Source organism: Galeopterus variegatus, unplaced genomic scaffold (assembly GCF_000696425.1).
Source record: "Galeopterus variegatus unplaced genomic scaffold, G_variegatus-3.0.2 Scaffold656, whole genome shotgun sequence".
Lineage (NCBI taxonomy): Eukaryota > Metazoa > Chordata > Mammalia > Dermoptera > Cynocephalidae > Galeopterus > Galeopterus variegatus.
This window is the reverse complement of record NW_007726767.1, coordinates 145,646-167,075: the sequence shown is the minus strand read 5'-3', so window position 1 is coordinate 167,075 and position 21,430 is coordinate 145,646. Positions and strand designations below refer to the sequence as shown.

Sequence of the window (21,430 nt, the reverse complement as noted above, 5' to 3'; positions counted from 1 at the left end):
AGATAGTGGTGAGGATGAAACTCTACAAGGAATATGAACTGTTATTGCTATTTATTGGGCATTCCTGTGTGCCTGTCACTAGGCTGAGTAGTTTGCATAAATTATATAGAGTAATCCCAGAATTCCCCTGTGAGGTAGGTATCTATATCTCAATTTTACAGATGGGGAAAAAGACTCTGTAAGGCTCAATAACTTGCCTAAGGCCTTACAGCCTGTAAGTGGCAGAGCTAGGATTTGAGCTTAGGTCTGTAGAATCATTTGAAGGTAGGATAGATTATGGACCTTGTATTCTTTACAAAACATAATATATCTTCAGGACTTGCAAAACCTGAAGTCCTAAGTCTGATTACATAATGTGGGGGCAGCAAGGGAATACAAGCCATACTTGTCTTGTAGGCCACCATGCAGTTACAGTGTAGAGAAATGGTGACAATTATTTTAGTTTGGTGTTTTTTATCAAAGAGTGATTAATAGTCAGATGTACTAGCTAAGGTTTATATTAGTTTAGTGCATGCCAGGTACTCTACTTAGTGCTTTATGTATGTTTATTTGTCACAACTGTATGAGATTAGGCATTGTTATTTCTATTTTTTTCAGATGGCATAGGGAGATTAAGTAAATTGCTGAAGGTCATCCAGCCAGTTAATTATAGAGCTAGAATTCAAATTTAGGAAGCTTGACGTCAGAATGTGTGTTTCTGTATAGCTTGTTAAGTTTAATGAGGAGGGAGTAAATAAAGTAAAATGTTTGTCTTTATAGTAAAACTTAGAGCCTTGAAAATTCATTGTCACCATTTCCCAAATCAATGATTCATCACCAGTCAAATCATGGTTCCTGTTTTCTCATGAACACTCTTGTGGCTAGCATTCTGTCCAGAACATTTAGTGAGATGCTTATCTATCCCATTTCCTCGCTCTGACAGATGTGGAAACAAGGGCCCAGAGAGACTAACACATTTGTGAGAGATTTGGTGTTATCAGATCTGATACTAGAACTGTTTTCATAGAACTATGTTTTTTCCACTTTCTGTTTTCTCGATGCTATTTGTTTGTAAAAAAGATGTGGTTCTTGCTCCAAAGCCTAATGAGTAGGCACTAAATTTAAATGGATTAGTGAGCATAAAATGTCACAGAAATGTGATATTGTCAATGAAGATCAGGATTTCTGTGGTCCTGAAGATAGGATACTTTGTGAGGAAGTTTTATCTGTTGGGGAAGAGAAGGGTTCGATGAGCTGTTAGTGGTTCTGAGATGTATAGGGCCAAGTGTAAGGACTAGAGAGAGGCCTTTAGGAGCTAAAGGTGCCCCAGGCTGACAGCAATGAATTGAGTTAAATTATTATAATTGATGTGGTTATGATCTTGAATTAATGTGGTACACTTATTCAAGGGCTTTTGTGATACCATTTCATTTTCCTTTAATATCAGTGATGCATCACCATTCAAATATTTATAGTATTTAACATTTAGGATTATTTATAGTGAGAATTTCTAAAAGAGAATGTATGGTAATTAAATATATGTGTGAATTTTAGTCTAATTGTGGTGCGCTTCTTCTCACAGGATTCTCTTTAATAGAGAAGGGATTCATTAGGATTGGTGTCTCAGTATTTTGCCCTTTTTTTTTTCCTGGGTATCTGTAGGGATCCTGCCTCCACACCATGAGTCGCATGCCCAGGTGATGATGTATCGCAAGGAGCAGTATTGTGATGTCCTTCATGCCCTGAAAGTCGTTCGCTTTGTCAGTGACGTCACACCCCAGGTTGAAGTCTATCTCCGCATGTATCAGCTGGAGTCTGGGAAGTTGCCTCGAAGTCCCTCTTTTCCGCTGGTTAGTGGTCGCTTTGGCTGGACACTTAGCTCAACTCTTGACTGTCCTATCTTGCCAGCCTTTGGTTGCATCCTGTTTTGCCTTAGAAAGTTTCAGTGGGCCCCCATTGTTTTTTTGTTTCTGTTTTTGTTTTTTGCACCTGGCCGGTTGGTGGAGGGGTTTCATTAATAGAATAAAAGCAACACATCTCTACTTTGCATCCATGGCCCTGTACATTCTGACCCAATCTACCTTATTTTTTATTTTTTTTCTTAATACATTTTATTTTGAAGAAATTTTAAATTTGTAGAAAAGTTGCAAGAATCCTACCAAGAATTCCCTTATACTCTTCACCCAGATTCCTCAGTTGTTAACATTTTATGACATGTTTGTCATTTTGCCTGTATTTGTACCCATTTTTTTCTAAACCATTTGAAAATAAGGTACAGATGTGATGCCCCATTTCCTCAGATTCTTTCAGCATATACTTCCTGAAGACAAGCTCACCCCTGTAGATAACACCTCCGTACAGCTGTCTTAAAACCAAGAAGTTAACATTGATACAGTATTGACGTATAAACTACAGACACCATTCAAATTTGACCAGTTGTCCCAATAATGCCCTTTATTTATCACAAATAAATGAAAGTTGTGGTTGAGGATTTGATCCTGGGTTATGTATTGCATTGAGTTATAATGTTACTTTAGTCTCCCTTGATCTGAGACAGTTTCTCTGTCCTATCTTTCATGTCTTCGACACTATTAAGGGGTATAGGTAGGTTATTTCGTAGAAAGCCCCACAGTTTAGGTTTGTCTGGTGCTTCCTCCTAATTAGATCCAGGTTATTCATTTTGGGCAGAGAATACCACATAGGTGGTGCGGTGGCCTTCTCAGTGAATCATGTCAGGAGGCACATGGTGTGGATTTGTTCCATGAGAGGTAATGTTCACTTTGATCACTTGGTGAAGGTGGTGCCTGTTGGGATTTTCCACTAGAAAGTTACTATTTTTCCCTTTGTAATCACTGTTTCCTTTTGTGGGGAGACACTTTAAAAATACTATGTAAATATCCTATTTCTTATTAAACTTTAACCCATAAGTTTTACCATTTGTTGATGATTTAGAATTTTTTTTTGTTTCAACTTTTCATTTTTAAATAATTTTGGACATAGAAAAAAGTTGCAAAAAATGCAAAAATCATAAGTGCTCTCATATACCTTCATTCAGCATCCTCAAATATTAAGTACAGCTGTCTTAAAACCAAGAAGTTAACATTGATACGGTATTGACGTATAAACTACAGACACCATTCAAATTTGACCAGTTGTCCCAGTAATGCCCTTTATTTATCACAAATAAATGAAAGTTGTGGTTGAGGATTTGATCCTGGGTTATGTATTGCATTGAGTTATAATGTTACTTTAGTCTCCCTTGATCTGAGACAGTTCCTCTGTCCTATCTTTCATGTCTTCGACACTATTAAGGGGTATAGGTAGGTTATTTCGTAGAAAGCCCCACAATTTAGGTTTGTCTGGTGCTTCCTCCTAATTAGATCCAGGTTATTCATTTTGGGCAGAGAATACCACATAGGTGGTGTGGTGGCCTTCTCAGTGAATCATGTCAGGAGGCACATGGTGTGGATTTGTTCCATGAGAGGTAATGTTCACTTTGATCACTTGGTGAAGGTGGTGCCTGTTGGGATTTTCCACTAGAAAGTTACTATTTTTCCCTTTGTAATCACTGTTTCCTTTTGTGGGGAGACACTTTAAAAATACTATGTAAATATCCTATTTCTTATTAAACTTTAACCCATAAGTTTTACCATTTGTTGATGATTTAGAATTTTTTTTTGTTTCAACTTTTCATTTTTAAATAATTTTGGACATAGAAAAAAGTTGCAAAAAATGCAAAAATCATAAGTGCTCTCATATACCTTCATTCAGCATCCTCAAATATTACATCACCATAGTATAATGTTCAAAACCAGAAAATAAGCATTGATACAGTACTAAGAACTAATCTACAGACTTTATTGAAATTTTGCTGATTTTCCCACTGATGTCCTTCTTCTGATCCAGGATCCATTCTCAGATCACACATTACATTTAGTGGCTATGTCTCAGTCTTTTTAAATCTGGAATGGTTCCTCAGTCTTTCTTTGTCTCTCATGACCTTGAGACTTTTGAAGAGTGCTGGCCAGTAGAGCGTTTCTCAGTTTGGGTTTGTCTGATAGTTCCTCATGATTGAGATCTGGTTGTGCATTTTTGGCAAGAATACCACAGAAATATGATACTCAGTAACTGTTGCTGCTAACTTTGATCACTTGGTTGGTGGTGTCTGGCAGGTTTCTCCACAGTAAGGTTTCTATTTTTCACCTTTGTAATTAACAGATAACTTATGAAGAGGTATGTCGAGACTTGCAAATATCCATCCACTAGTGATTCTTTCCTGAATTGTTTTTTACTGTGCCGGTTGCCAAATGGTAATTTTCTAATTCCTTCATTCCTTTTGCATTTATTAGTTGGCATTCTTCTGTAAGGAAGAGGTTTTTTTTTTCTCTCTCACCTGTTTATATCAGTATGAATTTATGGATTCCTTTTTTATTCCAAGGCCTATAATCCATTACTACCATAATTTCTTTTGATATTCAGATTGTCCCAGATTTGGCCTGTGGGAGACCTTTCCAGCTACACCTGTGTCTTTTTGACAAGCTCCCATCATTTTGACAGTTTCCTGAGTTTCTGGCACAATGAGATGCTCCAGGTTCATCTTGTACTTCTGTGCTGCAGCCCTGAAATCAATCATTTCTTTTTGGAATGGACTGTGGTTTTTAGAAACCAAGAACAGGGCATGAGATATGCTCATTGTTCCTGGGCTGTCATTGCTTTAGGCCCTCTCACCAGACAGAGCTAGGAAGTAGATGTATGTATACGCACATTCACACACACGCTCACACATCTACATCTTTTTATATCTTTATTTATCTCTATACACTAAAAACCCTGAGCTCACACTATACTTTCAATTCCAATCCAATATCACAAGTTCATTCTGTCCTCAACTTTCTATATTTGCAGCTCCCTTCTCTGACAGTTGCAAATATGAAAAGGCTTCCGTTATTCTCAATTTATGTATGTAACCTGCACTGCCAGCCACCTCTAGCTCTGAGCTGCAGGCCCAACCCGTCTCTTTAGCCTTGGCCTCACAGGTTTTGTGGTCCCTGGCCGCTGCCTCAGTGTCAGCACCCTCCTCGGCCCTGACCTCTCCTCAGCCTCCTCCTTGGTGTTCACTACGTCCTCAGCCTCAGACCCGTAGGCCCCACGCTGCTTTCTAAACTTCATCAGTAACCAATTCCTTAACTCTAGTCACTTGGGCTTCTTCTTGTTTGTAAAGGGGAAAAAGAAGAAGAAGAGAGCAGGCAAAGGAATAATTATAGCTCTCGGGCTTTGGCTATTTTATTGCAATTCTCTCCAAGAATTTTTTTTTTCTCCTTTTTGTCTTTTTTCTTTTTTTTTTTTTTGTCTTTTTGTCTTTTTTCGTGACCGGTAACGGGATCGCAACCCTCATTGTCGCACCCGTACTGCGACTGGCAACGGGATCGCAACCCTCGGTGTCGTGCCCGCACCGCGCTCAACCAGTGAGCGGACCGGTCTCTATATGGGATCCGAACCCTCAGCGGGAGCGCCGCCACGCTCCCAAGTGCCGCACTCTACCGAGTGTGCCACCAGGCCGGCCCTCCAAGGATTTTTTAAAAAGATTTTATTTGTTTGGCTGAAACAGAGTGAATTGTTTAAACGGATTTGCCTGCAAGCTTTGCTAGTCTACATATTTACTTATTTTTATTGCAGATTGGGCTTTGACTTATTCTTTGAAGTTAATGATGTGGTATCCATGGACAAGCCTTAGAGCTAAGAAAGATCATCCACCTTTATTAGTATATTGAGAGAGAAGGTCCCTAAAAAACAATTGGAACTCTTTAATGATCTCCTTGAAATTTCACTTATCATTGGCAGAATGAAGTTGATAGTACTATACAAATTCTTATGTTACATATTAAGTTAGATTAGACAGTCTATTGGTTCAAGAAATCTAAATGATAGGTGATAGTTTCCACCTCACCCTGCTCAGCTGGTCCATGCTTCAAGCCCAGATCCTTTTACTGTAGTCGTGGGCAGACATGCTGTCTGAGTGTTTGTTTTGGAATCTGCCACCCCATGCCTCTCCACTCAGTCTCATTTTTTTTTCTGTTAGTAAGAGTGTATGACAGTGTTCGGCACAGGGCCAAGAATGTAATCAGCTGAAGGACACTGGTCCTCTCCTCCTTTAACCTGTCAGCATGGTCTGAAGAGGTCAGTTACATGTCACATTTGGGGGCACCTAACAGTGTCCAGGACTAGATGGGAGTCCAAGAAAAGGAGACTCTGATTTCCCTTTTCTTTTTTCTTTCCTATCCTTCTCTGATACATTAATAAAATGATTAGATAAATTTATTTTTTATGATTTTAACTCCATTATTCTTTACATTTTATGGAATATTAACAAATTGTAAGAAGGTCTAAGAGTGAAATGCTTTTATTAAAATGGGAATTTTGATTTCACCTGGAACTCTTTAGGGGGATGGAAACATACTTTTTGTTTGTTTTTTTTAAAAAAATTTTTTGAATCAGAATTGATTATACATATTTTTGGGGTTCAACATTGAGATATGTTGATCAAATCAATATTACCAGCATATATATTGTTACAAATTGTAATTATTCTTTATGCCCCTTGTCCAATCCTACCCCATGCCCCTTCTTCTCCCCCTTCCCCCCAATCACCCTAGATTTCTTCTCTCCCTCTGAAAGAGTAATGGTTACTCTGTTGATTTGCTGCCCAAATGATTGGTCCAATGCTGAGAGGCGTGATCAGGTCCCCCAATATTATCATAGAGCAGATGTCTCTTCTGTCACTATGAAATGGGCTCTGTGGAGACAGACATCCTCCTCCTTTCTTTATCTCTGCTGGTGACTCTCCTTGTGTCAACTCACTCCAGTGGCTGGTGGACCATCTGTGTGGTGGTTGTGGCATCTAGCCGCCTTCACAGTAGCCATGGTTATCGTGGTGGCTGTGGTGGGCCACCCACATGTAGGGGATATTTTTGGTCTGCTCCGTGGTGCTGGCAGTGTGCCTGGTTGTGGAGAGTGTCCGAACCCTGGTTCCATACCCCGGGTCCCCAAGTGGGTCCCGAGGTGCTGGCACAGTGTGCCTGGTTGTGGGAGGAGGGTCCAGTCCCCAGCTCCTTACTCTGGGTCCCTAGGCACGCCCCAAGGCATTGGCGCAGTGTGCCTGGTTGTGGGAGAGGGTTACGGTCGCCTTCTCCATGCCTCGGGTCCACAGCAGGCCCCAAGGCACTGGTGCTGTGTGCCTGGTGGTAGGAGGTGGATCCGGTCCCTTTCTCCATACCCTGGGTCCCAGGGCAGGCCCTGAGGTGCTGGCATGGTGTGCCTGGTTGTGGGAGGGGGGTCCGGTCCCCTTCTACATTCCCTGGGTCCCCGGTTGGGACCTGAGGCGCTGGCGAGGTGTGTCTGGTCATGGGAGGGAGGTTTGGTCCCCTTCTCCATGCCTTGGGACTCTGGGTGGGCCCTGATGTGCTATCCTGGACTGCCTCGTTGTGGGAGGGTGGGTTCAGTCCCAACTCCTTATCCTGGGTCCCTGGGCAGGCCCCGAGGCGCTGGCGTGGTAAGCCTGGTTGTGGGAAGGGGGTCTGGTCCCCTTCTCCATGTCTCAGGTCCCTGGGCAGGCCCTGAGGCTCTGGCATGGTGTGCCTGATTGTGGGAGGGGGGGGTCCAGTTCCACCCTCCATTCCTCGGGTCTCCGGGTGGTCCCCGAGGTGCTGGCACAGGGTGCCTGGTTGTGGGAGGGGGTCTGGTTCTCTTCTCCATGCCCTGGGTCCCAGCACAGGCTCCAAGGTGCTGGCGCAGTGTGCCTGGTTGTGGGAGGGGGGTCCGGTCCTCTTCTCCATGCCCCAGGTCAGGCCTGAAGTGCTGGCGTGGGGTGCCTCGTTGTGGGAGGGCGGGTCCAGTTCCAACTCCTTATCCTGGGTCCCTGGGCAGGCCCGAGGTGCTGGCGTGGTGAGCCTGGTTGTGGGAGGGGGAGTCCGGTCCTCCCTCCCCTGGCAGGCCCCAAGGCCCTGGCATGGTGTGCCTGGTTGTGGGAAGGGGGACCAGTCTCTGGCTGCTAGCCCCGGGTCCCTGGGCTGGCCCCTAGGTGTTGGTGGTGTGCCTGTATACGGGAGTGGGGTCTGGTCCTTGGCTCCAATCCTTGGGTTCCTGGGTGGGGCCCCAAGGTGCTGGTGGTGTGAGTGGTTGTGGGCAGGGGTCCTGCCCCTGGCTCCATGCCTCATGTCCCCGGTGGGCCCCAAGGCATTCATGGTGTGTCTGGGCCAGAACTAAGTTTTTGTCCTTTGCTTACTACTAAAACAGGGGAACTTCCTGTGGGAACTAATACTTGAGCTGTGTGGTTGAGGTAAATTGCTGCTTTGCTGCTGTTTCCCTAGGGAGGGCTTTTTGTGCAGCTCAGGGTTTAATGGTTGACCTTATAGGTACTTCTGGCTCTCCAGATACTCGGTGCACCTGGGTTGTGTAGAAACTCTGATGTGGGCCTGAGTTTTTTCATCGAACTGCACCCCATGCAATTCTGCATTCCCAACTAGTCTCCTCTGAGTGGTCCTGTGCTGATTGGGGGCTGGATTGGCTGTCCTTGCTGTGTCCTAGTATTCTCCCGGTGGGCCTGTCTTCCCAACCATCCATGCTCCAAACACTTCCCGTGGGATGGGCCGTGCACCAGTCTCTTGCAATGACTCACCAGCCTCTGAGTGGCTCTCCTTTTTCAGCTGTTCTGTCTTCTCGCTCCTGTGTGGGTCCATGGGAACCCTGTTAGTGGTCTTGCTGTCCTGGGGGCCACCAAAGTCTTCTCCCCTTCCTCCTACAAGTAATTCCATCTAAAGGGCACAGCTGTGGCTTCTGCAGGGTCCTGCTCCATGCGCTCCAGCATTAAAGTGGCCATGTCCCAAAACGCTGAGAGCAGTTTTTTCTTTCTCTTCGTGGTTTCTCCCCCCTTCATGAGTTCCATAGGTCTCTCCTCCTCTTCACTTCAGCTCCAGCGGCCCCAGCTTGGCTGATGTTACATTTTTATAGTTGTAAATTTGTTGATTTGTGGGAGAGAGTGACACTGGGGACCATCTATTCTTCCACCTTGACCGGAAGTCTGGAAAGATAACTTCTTAGTTTCTTTTTAACATTAAAATCCTTTGGATATTAAATCCTAGGTAAAAATGTAAAGCTTTTTGTGTAGGATATGGTGTTTGAAAACAAAGTAGATTTTCAAATAAGGTTCCAGTTTTTATAAGATTTCTCTATTGAAATTTACTTGTTTACTTTCATATTCTGAGTATTGATGCAAGGTCTGAGAAATGCCATTCTTTTGGTTCCTAAGCTTCTGATTCTAGGGTCATTTTAACATATTAGGTGCTTGACGATAGAACAAAAGTCTAAAGGGATGCATGAGTGCTTTGAAATAAGCAAGTATTTTATTAATCTTTTTTGGAGTCATTCAATATTTGCGAATTACTGTATTGATAAATGTCTCCAAGTATTGTTTGTGCTGTTTGTCCTTTTGAGAGAAATTCTCACTTAGCACTGAGAATATCTTGGGATGGAGTCAGCATCTTGCTTATGATTAATGTTGACTCCATGATAGGTTTAATGTAAGAAGCTTGAGAATCTCTGCATGCTCAGCCTGAAACCTAGTCATTGGCAGGCAACACTAATTTAAATAGACTTCTGTTGTTACTCATCTCTTTTCTTTAGTGATGGAATCTGTGATTTTTGATCCCACTTTGATTTATTAATGCAGCCTCTTCAAAATTTAGGGGGAAAGGTGTTGTTTTTTATTAAAGAAATATGTATTTTGCTCTTCTACTGCCTCCCTCTTGAGATTTATTATTAATCTTTCAGGAGCCAGATGATGAAGTATTTCTTGCCATTGCTAAAGCCATGGAAGAAATGGTGGAGGATAGTGTTGACTGCTACTGGATCATCCGATGCTTTGTGAACCAATTAAATAATAAGTACCGGGATTCTTTACCCCAGCTGGTAAGCAATGGGTTTTTTGGTTGTTTGGGGGTAGGCAATGCTACTGGAGGTCTTCAGGGAATACTCTAACCTCCTGGTGCTGCTACAGATATGACTGGACCCCCTGTAGTAGGGCTCTGCGAATATTTTCTGTAAAAGGCCGGATAGTAAATACGTCCAGCTTAGTGGGCCAGATGGTCTCTATTGCAGCCACTCGACTCAGCTGTGGTAGCATAAAAGCAACCATAGACAGTGTTAAAAGAATGCTCGTGGCTGGATTGGCCCCTCTGCAGGCCATAGGTTACCAGCCCCTGCTGTATAGTATTCCTTATCCTGGTGCAGTCTCCACTTGTTTTATATAGAATTATCCCTCTGTATTAGTTAAGGTTTAGGTTTGCCTCAGTAAATGGAAAGCCCAACTAATAGAAGCTTTGTTGTTTTCTCTCATGTAACCAGAACCCAAGAGGTGAGGCAGTCCAGAGCTGGTGCTGTAATGCTATGGTAGGGACAGGGCTTCAGGTTCTGTCATTTTGCTCCAGCATTCTTAGGCACGATCCTTCCTCTCATCATACAAGATGGCTGTTGGACTGACAGCTGTGACATCCATGTTCTGGGCAGGAAGGAAGGGAGGGCAAAGATAAAAGTGAAGGAGTAAAAGGGACAGGCCAGTCAGGTCTGTTGCCCTTTAGCAGGCTTTCCTTCTGCATGGGACCATGTCACCTGGCCACCCTATCTGCAGTGGAGGCTGGGAACTGTGGTTTTAAAGCCTGGCACGTGTGATCTCCCATTGAAATAGGGCTTCTGTTAATGAAGAAGGAGAAGTGCATGGATATGGGGAAGGCAGCGGCTTTGTCTGCCAGACCCTGGCATGGGGACTTAGAGGACTGACTGGCACGTGTCTCAAAGTATAAGCCAATCTTCCTTTGCAGTTCCCTTTTTTTCTGGTTTTCTTATCTTATTTATAAAAATGAATCTCTTTTTTCTTAAATCATTGAGTTATTTCATTTGAAAATTCTACTGGGAGTGGTAACTCCCAATACAGGGCATAGGGTCAGCTGAGGGGAGCCATGCAGGCTGGGTGAGCATGGAGTATCCTGGCTCTGACCTTGTCAGTTACTTATTAATAGGACAATGGGCAGGGCCCTTCAGCTTCACAGAGCACTTAGGAGAGCAGTTTTTATCTATTTCAATCAAGTAAAATTTAATTTTTAAGATTTTGAAATTTGATCCACTTAGTTGATTTCAATAAAAATAATTTAAGCATGGAATTGGAGCATAAATAAATATAATGTTAGTTGCTTAATTAAATCAGGAGGTCTCAATTATACCATGATTTAATTAGCTTTTCTTATTAAATATTGGAGTAAGTCAGTAGCCTTTTGATAGTTTATGCTAAGTTTAAAAAATTCATTCTTTATTTTTGGTAATGTAAGTAGATGAATATGTTCTCAGATGAGTTTAAGCAATCTAGGTGAATCCATATCTCCTTAGATCTGTACCAACACCCCCTAGCCCCCAACCCTGCTTTCTAAGAAGGAAACATTGCCATCAGCTTGGTGTGTATTCTTCTAGACTCTTTTATGAGCATGTATATATAAATGATTTTTTAAAAGCACATAAATAGTATAACACCATACATTTGGCGTGTGGTTTTTAACTTAATGTCTTGGAGAACTTTCCACATCAGTACAGATAAATTCCTAGTTTGCATTTCTGACTTCCTGTTAGTACCACCTGGAAGCTATTCAAAATTACCCTCACCTTTCCTCTCAGACCAAGTATATCAGACTCTCTGGGGGTGGGGCCCTGGAACTGTAACTGTGTAGAAGCTCAGGTGATTCTGACGTGTAGGGGGTGTTGAGAACCACTCATTTAGAACCACTCATCTTTTTAAAAGATTTACTGATAGCGTTTCTTGTTATAAATTTACTGTAATTAAATATAGCAGATCCATACCAACTGTAAACATGCCCTGTACATGTTCCTCATGTGTATGTGTATTTTTCAAGGTTAGGTACCTAAGAGGAAAGGCTCGGGTGAAGGAGAGACATATTCAAAATCTGTGTATTTATTTATTTATTTTTGACATGTTCAAAATTTAAACTGCCAAATCACTCATCTAAAGATCATATCGATTTATGCTCCCACCAGATTATGAGATGTTGTTTCCCACCTGATTGCCCATACTTGATAGTATCAGTCTCTTAAAATTTTGCCCATCTGATAATGAAAATATCTCATTTTAATTTTCATATTCTCAGTCTCTAGTGAAGTTGAGCAGCTCTGCATATTTCTATTATTTTGTCGGCTTTGTAAGAGTTATTGGTATACGTTGGGTATTTATCCTTTATCTGTTATGTGTGTTGAAAATACTTTCTCCCTTTCTGTTGTACAAAGATTTTGATGAAATGAGATTTGTCAATATTTTTCTTTTGCTGCTTTGTATCTTAATTAGCCCTTTTCAACCCTAAGGTTAAAAAACATGTTTTCTTCGTTCTCTCCTAAAATGTATAAGCATTTTAAATTTAGCCCTTTAATTAGTCAGGAATTTATCTTTGTGATTGGTATCAGACACACACTGGATTTTACTCCTTTACATTTACCCTGCAACACCACAAGTTCCACCAGCACATCACTACCCCTCCGCTCCTCCTGTCCCCTCTGCTTAGCGTGTCATTGAGAAGGCAGTTCATGCCAGGCTGTGCTGAATTTGTTTTATTAATGAATTACTGCATAGAAGCATCTTAGTTTTTGAAGATGAGGAAACTGAAGCACAGAGAAGTTAAGTAACTTGCTTAAGGTCACACAGTAAGCAGTAGAACTGCTTATTACACCGTTTATTTGTTAGTTCATCCCTTTTTTATGATTCAAAATGCCATCATTATATATTGGATCTCCATATATATTTGTATCTCTTCCTGGACTTTTTTCCATTGAGCTATTTGTTCCTGGACCAATACCACATGATTTATGTAATATAGCTTTCTAGCATATTTGGATAGCTGTTAGGGAAGAAAGTTCCCATTTCAAAAATGCCTTGGCTATACTTGAACTTTCTTTTTTCTTTTTAAAAATGAATTTTAGGATCAGCAAGATACTTAATGTCTCTTAGATCTTAATTTTCTTATTAAAAAGGGGGGTTTACTTTTATTTTAAATTGAATAGTTAAGAGGTTTTCAAAAAAGTTCTTCAGAATGTGTTGCTGTTTGATTTTGGCATCAAGTCATCTGAATGAACTTTTCTTTTGAGTTAAAGTGTGTTGAAATTTTTTATTATCATTGCATAGTGGATCTTTTCTTCTTAGCTTTGTGTTAGAGTTTCTATAATCTTATCTCTCATCTTTTCATGTTTTTTGTGGTTGGACCACATAAATTCATTATTACAAAATGTACATTGCTTTATAGCTCTAGGGAAAGGTGCGTGTGATGGACGGAGGAAGATAAGAACACCTGAGTGAGAACTTGTTTACTGTGCTGCAGTGCTCTGATCCCTAGCACTGCATTCTAGCTTCTCTCCTTACCAGCTTTTTATTTTTATTTTTTTTCCTTTTTTTTTTTTTTACTGACTGGTAACAGGATCGCAACCCTCGGTGTCGTGCCCGCACCGGGGACCAGCAACGGGATTGCAACCCTCGGTGTTGCGCCCGCACTGCGCTCAGCCAGTGAGCGGGAACCGGTCTCCACATGGGATCCGAACCCTCAGCGGGAGCGCCGCCACGCTCCCAAGTGGCGCACTCTCCAGTGCGCCACTGGGCCGACCCCTTACCAGCTTTTTAAAAGTCAGCTCTTTGCCAAGGCCTCTCATTGCCAAGGAAAATAGAGGCCAACTTAATTGTGTGGCACAGAAGGCTTCTCTTAAACCATCTCAGACTTACTTGTGTTTAGTCATTAGAGTAAGTGAGCTTTCTTTCATTGCTACTGCCACAATTTTTTAAAGCTATCCTAAAGAAGTTTTTTTCATAAACATTATTAGCAGCTTCTTCCTAAGTTTAATATAAATTCCGCTTAAGTACCTTTTTAGTCAGGTTTTGCCTTCTGTTGATGATATATGCTCTAATTTCTTCATAACGTAACAGTTTGGGGTCATGGAAATATTGGAAATAGCCTAAATATTTAGCAGTAAAATGTAATTGTGGTTATAATAAATTACATCTATCATTTTCTGAGTGTGAAAAATGTCAGGCAATATTAATATCTCCTTCCATTAAAATAATGCACCTACGTATATATTTGCATTCACCTTCTTTCTTAGGTTGAACTGTAGCATACAATACACATTTTTTTCCTGCCCTGCTGTTTTACCTTATATGTGCTGGAGATCATGCCATAGTAGTTTATAGAGATATTCCTTATATCTTTTCGTGGCTGCTTACTATCGTATAGATTTATATATACCCTAGTTTATTCAACCTATCCTCTATTGGCCATTTGAGAAGTTTCCAGTATTTTACTATTATAAAGTGTTAGAGATGAATGGCTTTGCACACACATCTTTTCATTTATTTACCAGTATATTTTTGGGATAGATTCCCTAAAAATAGATTGGCTGGATTAAAAGGTAAATGCATATACTATTTTGCTAGATATTGCTAAATTCCCATTCATGGAGCTCATACTCTTTTGCTTCCTCGTAACCAGTAGATTGTTTTCCTATAGCCTGTTTCCCTGCAGCCTTGTCAGTATGGTATGTCATTAGTCTTTTGGATTTTTGCCAGTCTGATAGGTAAGAAATGATACCTCAGTGTAGTTTTAGATTGCATTTTTTCTGTCATAAGCAGGGTTGAGCATCTTTTCATATGGGTAAGAGCCATTTGCATTTTTTTTTCTATAAGGTTGTTGGCTTTTTTCTTCTGTTTTTAGAAGCTTTCTTTATTTAGAGATATTAACCCTTTCATGTTGTTTATTAACTTGGGAAAATGCCCACAATTTAAGTGCAAAAAGCAAAATACTAAATTGTTCATTTAGTATGAGTCCAACTAATAAAAGACAGAAAAGTGTGTGTGTATGTGTCCAGAAAAACAAATGGGTGCTATACAACCTAAATGTTACCAGTAGTTGTCTTTGGGTATGTGATCATAAGTGATCTTTATATCCTTCTTTATTCTTTTTTTTGTAAAGATTTCTTATAATAGCATATATAAATCAGGAAAAGATATTTAGAAAAAAAATAAGTTGTTGGCAAAAAGATGTATGTTGATTGATTATCAAGATGTTGATTAATGTATTTCAAAACTTCATATTAATTCACGACACTCATTGACTCAACAATTATATATTGAGTGCTCACTATGGCAAGTATTGTTCTAGGTACTGGAGAACTAGCAGTGAACAAAACAGATATGGTCCCTACCCTCAGGGCGCTTATAGTCTGATAAAAGAAAAAGACAATAGTTTAAAAATGTTTACTCGTCTGTATCTTATTATTTGCACTGAGTTTTGGATGAAATTTTCTTTGCTCTGAGACATAATATATAAATGTGTGTGTGTTTTCAATCTTGTCACTTTGTGGAGAAAGTACATACAGGTATATATATATACTATTGGCATAACCAACCAAAATGCTAGAATAAGGTTCCTTAGGTGAAAGGCCAGGATAGGAGACCTTTGGCAACTTGTACTTTGGAGGAACGTTCCTTGTTTGGGAAGTTGTATGTAGTGTTCTTGAGAGGCTCTAGGAACTGTTGAATAATGTAGGGAAGTTAGATAAACAGAAAACAGATGCCCTGAAAGGCGGAGGGGAAAATTGGACCAGATATTAGTATGTGGGACCCTCTTTGCCTGGCTAACTCCTGTCCATTCTTCAGGGGTCAGCTCAGATGTCACCTCTCCTGGGAAACTGTTTCTCACTTGTAAATCCTGGGTTAAGATTCCCTCCTGGATGTACCCAACATCTAGTGCTTATTCCCGTCAGAGCGTCATAGCGTTACAGTTATTATAGTTACCTCCTGTCTTTCTCAGTCAACCTGTAAGCTCCTTGAAGTCAGAGACTTCTTTATTTTACTTTATTCCTTGTGTGTAGCAGTGACTGGCTACAGTGGACATTGTAAAGGTTACGAATCACCTCTATGAAAGAAGCAGAGAGATGTAGATATCTAGTAATATAAACGTTTACATTGGCTTAGGTGATTCGGGATCTGGTTATATTCTTCCAGATAGTTTGTATGGACTTTGAGGTTTGACTCTTGGGGTCCATTTTTAGCCAGTGGACTCTAAATACAGCAGCTTGTGCAAGGTGCATTTGGCCAGGTCTGGGGAGCTGGCTTTGTTGGCTCTCCCAGCTTTCTAGGGTTGGCTGCTGTTTAACATTATATAGGGGAGGCTACTAGATGAATCCAGGTACTTTGTTCCATCCGTGTTATTCCTCTGTTTCCAAGAAATTCTTGTGCACATTTGTGTTGGGTACAGAGTTCATCCTTTGGACATCCCTGTTGTTTAAGGCTCCTTGGCACTGGTCATTCATATACAGGATAGCATATGCATGGTCAGTGACTGACCGGCCCTTTTTCATGTCCATCTCTTTTTGTCTCATTCTTCCTGATTCTCACTCCCCACCCTAATCCCACTCTGTTTCTTTGGTTCTACACTTCCTCTTTCCCTTTTTTTCCTGTATATGAGGGTAGCTCAAAAAGTTCATGGAAAGATTCATAGTATCTTTTAATTCTACTTTTCCATGAACATTTTGAAGTACTCTTGTATATAATATATTGCTCTAGACCAGCCAGTAATATCATGGGCCATTCTTAGCTCCCCAGAACAATTGAATTTTGCTGTGGACTTTTGCCTTAGACAGTTGAATCTGGTTAGTGCAGTTAGTATCAGGGTCACCAATCACTGTCTTTTACCTGGGACTTTGCGGTTTTAGCACTGAAAGAGTCCTGTGTCCCTGGAAACCCATCAGTACCAGATAGAGGGTTGGTTCCTCTGGTTAGTACTGACTTGGTAAACTGCTGTGTCACAAGTAACTTGAATGATTCTGAACTTTTGTTTTCTAGCACTTCCCTGCATTCAGCGCGTACATTGTTTTCATCATAGGCTGTAGTATCAGGTGATGTTATGTCATAGGAAATGAGTGCTATCTCTTCCTGTTTAATCTTTAGCCAAAGGCTTTTGAACAATACTTGAATCTGGAAGACAGCAGACTGCTGAGTCATCTGAAGTTATGTTCTGCAGTGTCCAAACTTCCTTATGATGTCTGGTTCAAGAAGTGCTTTGCGGGATGCTTGCCCGAATCCAGTTTACAGAGGCAAGTATTTCTTTTAAAGACATACTGAAGGCTTGGAGTCAGAGAAGAATCCTGGCCTTTCTTGAGATCATCCCTGAGAATATAAACTTGCTTCAGAACAATATAGTAATTTGAAGTAAATTTCTTCAGCAGCTACCATAACAGCACATGATTCTGCTTATTATTGAGTATACAGTTAGAAAAATTGAGAGCCCTCAGTGTGTTAAATGCTGTGTAATAGTCACATCTGAAACAGGATCCAGGAGTTTATGTAAGCATGAGCTCCTCTTTTCCAGAAATGTGATAGATCCTAACCTGGGGGTAATCTTGGTATGTCTTAGTTTTATCATGGCATCTTTAAAGGAGCTGAAGGCAGTCAAAGATTTGAGACTCAGCTCTTCCAGTCAGTTTCAGACACATGTTAAAGGTATTTCTGAGTCCTGGTCCTGTCCCTCCAAGACTTTATGACATAATTGAGAAGAAGGGCAATATACAGAGAACATTACAGGAGCGTGTAGAGTATAATACCAATATTAAAAGTCATAGGAATTATCAGAATAATTTTAGAATGGCTGCAGATCAATAACCGGCTCATTAAGTCCTTAAAGAAGTTTAAGAAATCTGTCACCCAGAACCACTGGCAATGAAATTGTATTTATCTCACTTCATATACTTCTTTTGTTGTTCTTAGCATGCAGTACTACAGAGTATTAGTAAAATACTGTGATTTAAAGTATAATTTAGGACTTTCTTTCCCATCCCCCGAAGTGTAGGTTTGCAACATGAGGGAATGGGCATTTGGTAAATTTCTAGCGAACATTATTTTTCAGTTAACTTTCCTTTTTCCTTCTAATTATGATTATGTCTAAAATAGATTTCAAATGGTTTATCTATTTTGTTGTTGTTTTTAATGATTATTTCACAGTACTTGTTCTCTGAAGCTTATACATAAAATAGGAGTAATTTGATTTTATTTTGTAATTTGAGATGTCTAAGTAAATATAATTTCAGACTCATGTAATTTCATTATATATATTTTTTTGTAGGATTTGGGATAAAGTTGTAAGTGGATCCTGTAAGATCCTAGTTTTTGTAGCTGTGGAAATTTTATTAACCTTTAAAATAAAAGTAATGGCACTGAACAGTGCAGAGAAGATAACAAAGTTTCTGGAAAATGTAAGTGTTCTTTAATTTGATTTTGAATCTAGAAATCAAGTCAGCCGAGCAAGCCAAATTTTCCTGTTGTGTTAAATTATTTCAAAGAAATAACACAGTATTTTTTTAATATTATAAGAAACATTTTTTTTCCCTGGGAACATTTGTGCTTAAAGTTGGCCTGTGGATTATAGTTTGCCTCCTCGCTTTGGGGGATGATGGTCTGAGCACAGGAGCATTGCATGTGTGTGCCCACTTAGTCCCATGGGACCACCAGCAGGCATGTCAGGAAAAGGAAGAGGTGAGATCTGTAACTGCAGGATGAGTGATTTTTGTCAATGGAAAAGTAATCCTGACATTTTGGAGAATTTTATAAACCCTTTCATTTCTGTTATTATCTCTGGTGTAATTCCAGTTGGGTTTATTACTGTGCTTAAGTATTAATTTAGTGCATGTTGAAAAGGGCTAAAAAGTTCAACTTTTCCCTCCCTATGTATTTTAGAATACTCTTTACCAGGCAAGAAGCAGAAGTAGAGACTTACACCTGAATGAATTCCACAGGACCTGAAATCTTTCTTTCTTTCTTTTTTTTTTTTTTTAATTAGTCAATATTAACATTTGATCAGTGACCTGGTAAATAATAACTATTAAGTGAATGTGTACTGAATAAATAAATCATTAGTGGCTAACAGTGCCATGCCTGTGCTAAGTATTTTTCATGAGTTATCTCATGTCATCCTGTAAATAGCTCTCAGAAGCTGGGCTGTCGTTTCCTCCATTTCAGAGATGGGGATCTGAAACCCATGTAGCTTAGGTAATCTGCCCAGGAGTGCACAGTGGGTAGTGTAGGATCTGAACCCGGGCAACCAGACACTAGAGCTCCTTCGTATGTCCTCAGGTGGCATGTGAAACAAGCCTTTTATGCTGTCACTTTATGAAAAACAGTGAAAATTCTGGTGGAAATAAGTTTTATGCTACAGTGAGTGAGGGAAGATACTGAAGTTGTAAACCCTGAAATTTCATGAAGACTGGTTTGCTTCTCCACAGATTCCCCAGGACAGCTCGGATGCGATCGTGAGCAAGGCCATCGACTTATGGCACAAACACTGTGGGAACCCCGTACATTCAGCCTGAGCACTCCCAGTGGGGGGTGGACAGTCTGCCAGGCCTGCCCTGAGCATTTTGTTCTTGGCACATGACCTACTAAAATGATTGAAAATAGTCTTCTTGCTTCGGTTCTCAAAGTGTAATTTTTTTTCCCCAGTAAAATCATTTAATTGAAATTCCTCGTGTTGCTGTGTTGTGGAGCAGCATCTTTTGGTTATACAGAAATCCCAAGTTCATCTCTGAACAGCATTTTATAAGGGTTGTTAGAAAACAGCTCCCAGTTTTTATCAGTCCGGGTGGGAGGGTGCATTAATAAGCAGTGCATAACTAAGCCTGCCCTGCCTCTGTCTAATTAGCATCAAGCTAGTTACTTTCTAAGGTCTGTTTCTGGAATAAAGAGCAACTTCCTTCTGTTGACACCTCTGGTTGGCTTTTCTTGATGCAGTACCTGTTTAAATATAAGCCGACTTCCTTCTGAGGCTTCATCTTGCTAAAAAGCCTTTTTAAAAGACCTTACTTTTTTTTTTTTCTCTTTGTTCCAGTTGGAATGAAACCATTATTAAAACAAAATACATCTAAATTTACCAGAGAAAGTACTTGTTTGATATTTTACTGGACTCATGCTTTTTCGTTATGGGTCATTAAATGTTGGGTAGACTTAAGGGTACTGTGCCATACACAAAAGGAGTGGGAGAAATGGCAGGTTAAAGTTAATAGCTAATGACCCCTGAGCCGTGTTGTGCTACATAAGAGTCACGATTCATTGGACAGTTGCTGGCTTTGAGACTGGTGAGTGAAAAATGGACCCTTTGTTTCAGACTGATTTCATCTGGCAGACTTGTAAGAGCCTGAGTGGTGAATTGGATTCTCCACCTCACCCCATCCCCTAAGAGAGGAGGGAGACAATGAAATTATCGAGTTACAATTCTGAGGATTCAGCCCCTCCCTAATATGTAAGTATCTGCTGAGAAAAAGTTCAGAGAAAACTGAGTTGAAATCAGCTGGTAGTTATGTACAGTAACATATCCAAGAGTATTTCTTTTTTAAAAACAAAAATACACTTAGAAGAAGAACCTCTTAAAGCAAAACTGCTGCCTACAGTTAATACTTTAAGAAATGATTTGTTGCCATTCAGTGATCCCCTCAGCCCCTGGAGAACTTTTAATCCAATTGGGGGTATAAGAAAAAACACACAAAGGAATTCCTTCCCCAATTGCCTACTATCTAGGTATCTTGGGGGAATATATGAAATTTACAGAGAAGTCATAAAACAAAAATAATGTTACTTCTGTTTAATTACTGAGCCTTATATCATTTGCACACATTTTTAGTAAAATAGAGATGATGAAGTGGTATTAGTACATCCCAACTCCAGAAAGAAAAAAGAAAAGTCAGTCTCTCAAGAGGATAGTTTCAAGGTGTGTGCTCCTGCTAACTCATGCCTGAATGCCCAGAGAAGTGATGCCTGCAGGAGAGTGAGCGTGGGAGGTGGGAGCCAGCCGGGAGCCTGGAGCCTGGAGCCGGGAGCCGGGAGCCAGGAGCCAGGAGCCTGGAGCCTGGGACGTGTGGGGAGAAGGAAGGCTGACGGACAAAGTTCCTCTCACATCACCATTTTGGCTGGGGTCCAGGTGATCTGAAGTGGAAGATGACTACTGTACTGCTAGGGAACCTGAAAATAAATATTCTGTAAATATATTTTGTCAAACCGAGTTTGGTACAACCTTTCTGGCTAGAGTGTGGGGTGGGGATTTTTTTTTTCTTGAAGTGAGTCAATCTGATACCATCAAGAGTTTTCCTTATTAGAAAACTATTCAGCAGAAGATTTTTAAAAATTTTTTTTATTTTGTCAATATACAATGTGGTTGATTATTATGACCCATCACCGAAACCTCCCTCCCTCCTCCTTCTCCCCCCTCCCACCCAAGAATGTCCTTTCCATTTGCTTGTTGTAACACCTTCAAAGAAATTGTAGTTGTTATATCTTCTTCCCCCCCCCCCGTTTTTTTTTTTTTTTTTTTTTTTTTTT

At 40.5% G+C, this 21,430-nt stretch overlaps 1 protein-coding gene across 2 annotated transcripts in view; it reads left to right on the top strand.

Moving 5' to 3' along the window:
- Positions 1-19,823, top strand: part of TBC1D7 (TBC1 domain family, member 7) — a 26,138-nt gene extending 6,315 nt beyond the window's left edge. For both annotated transcript variants that reach the window (XM_008571036.1, XM_008571035.1), the window contains exons 3-7: positions 1,642-1,829; positions 9,805-9,942; positions 17,018-17,163; positions 18,189-18,318; positions 19,345-19,823. In XM_008571036.1, the coding sequence (XP_008569258.1) occupies positions 1,642-1,829; positions 9,805-9,942; positions 17,018-17,163; positions 18,189-18,318; positions 19,345-19,431 (689 nt within the window). In that variant the 3' untranslated portion in view covers positions 19,432-19,823. The remainder of the gene's footprint in view (positions 1-1,641; positions 1,830-9,804; positions 9,943-17,017; positions 17,164-18,188; positions 18,319-19,344) is intronic.
- Positions 19,824-21,430: the final 1,607 nt, after the last annotated feature.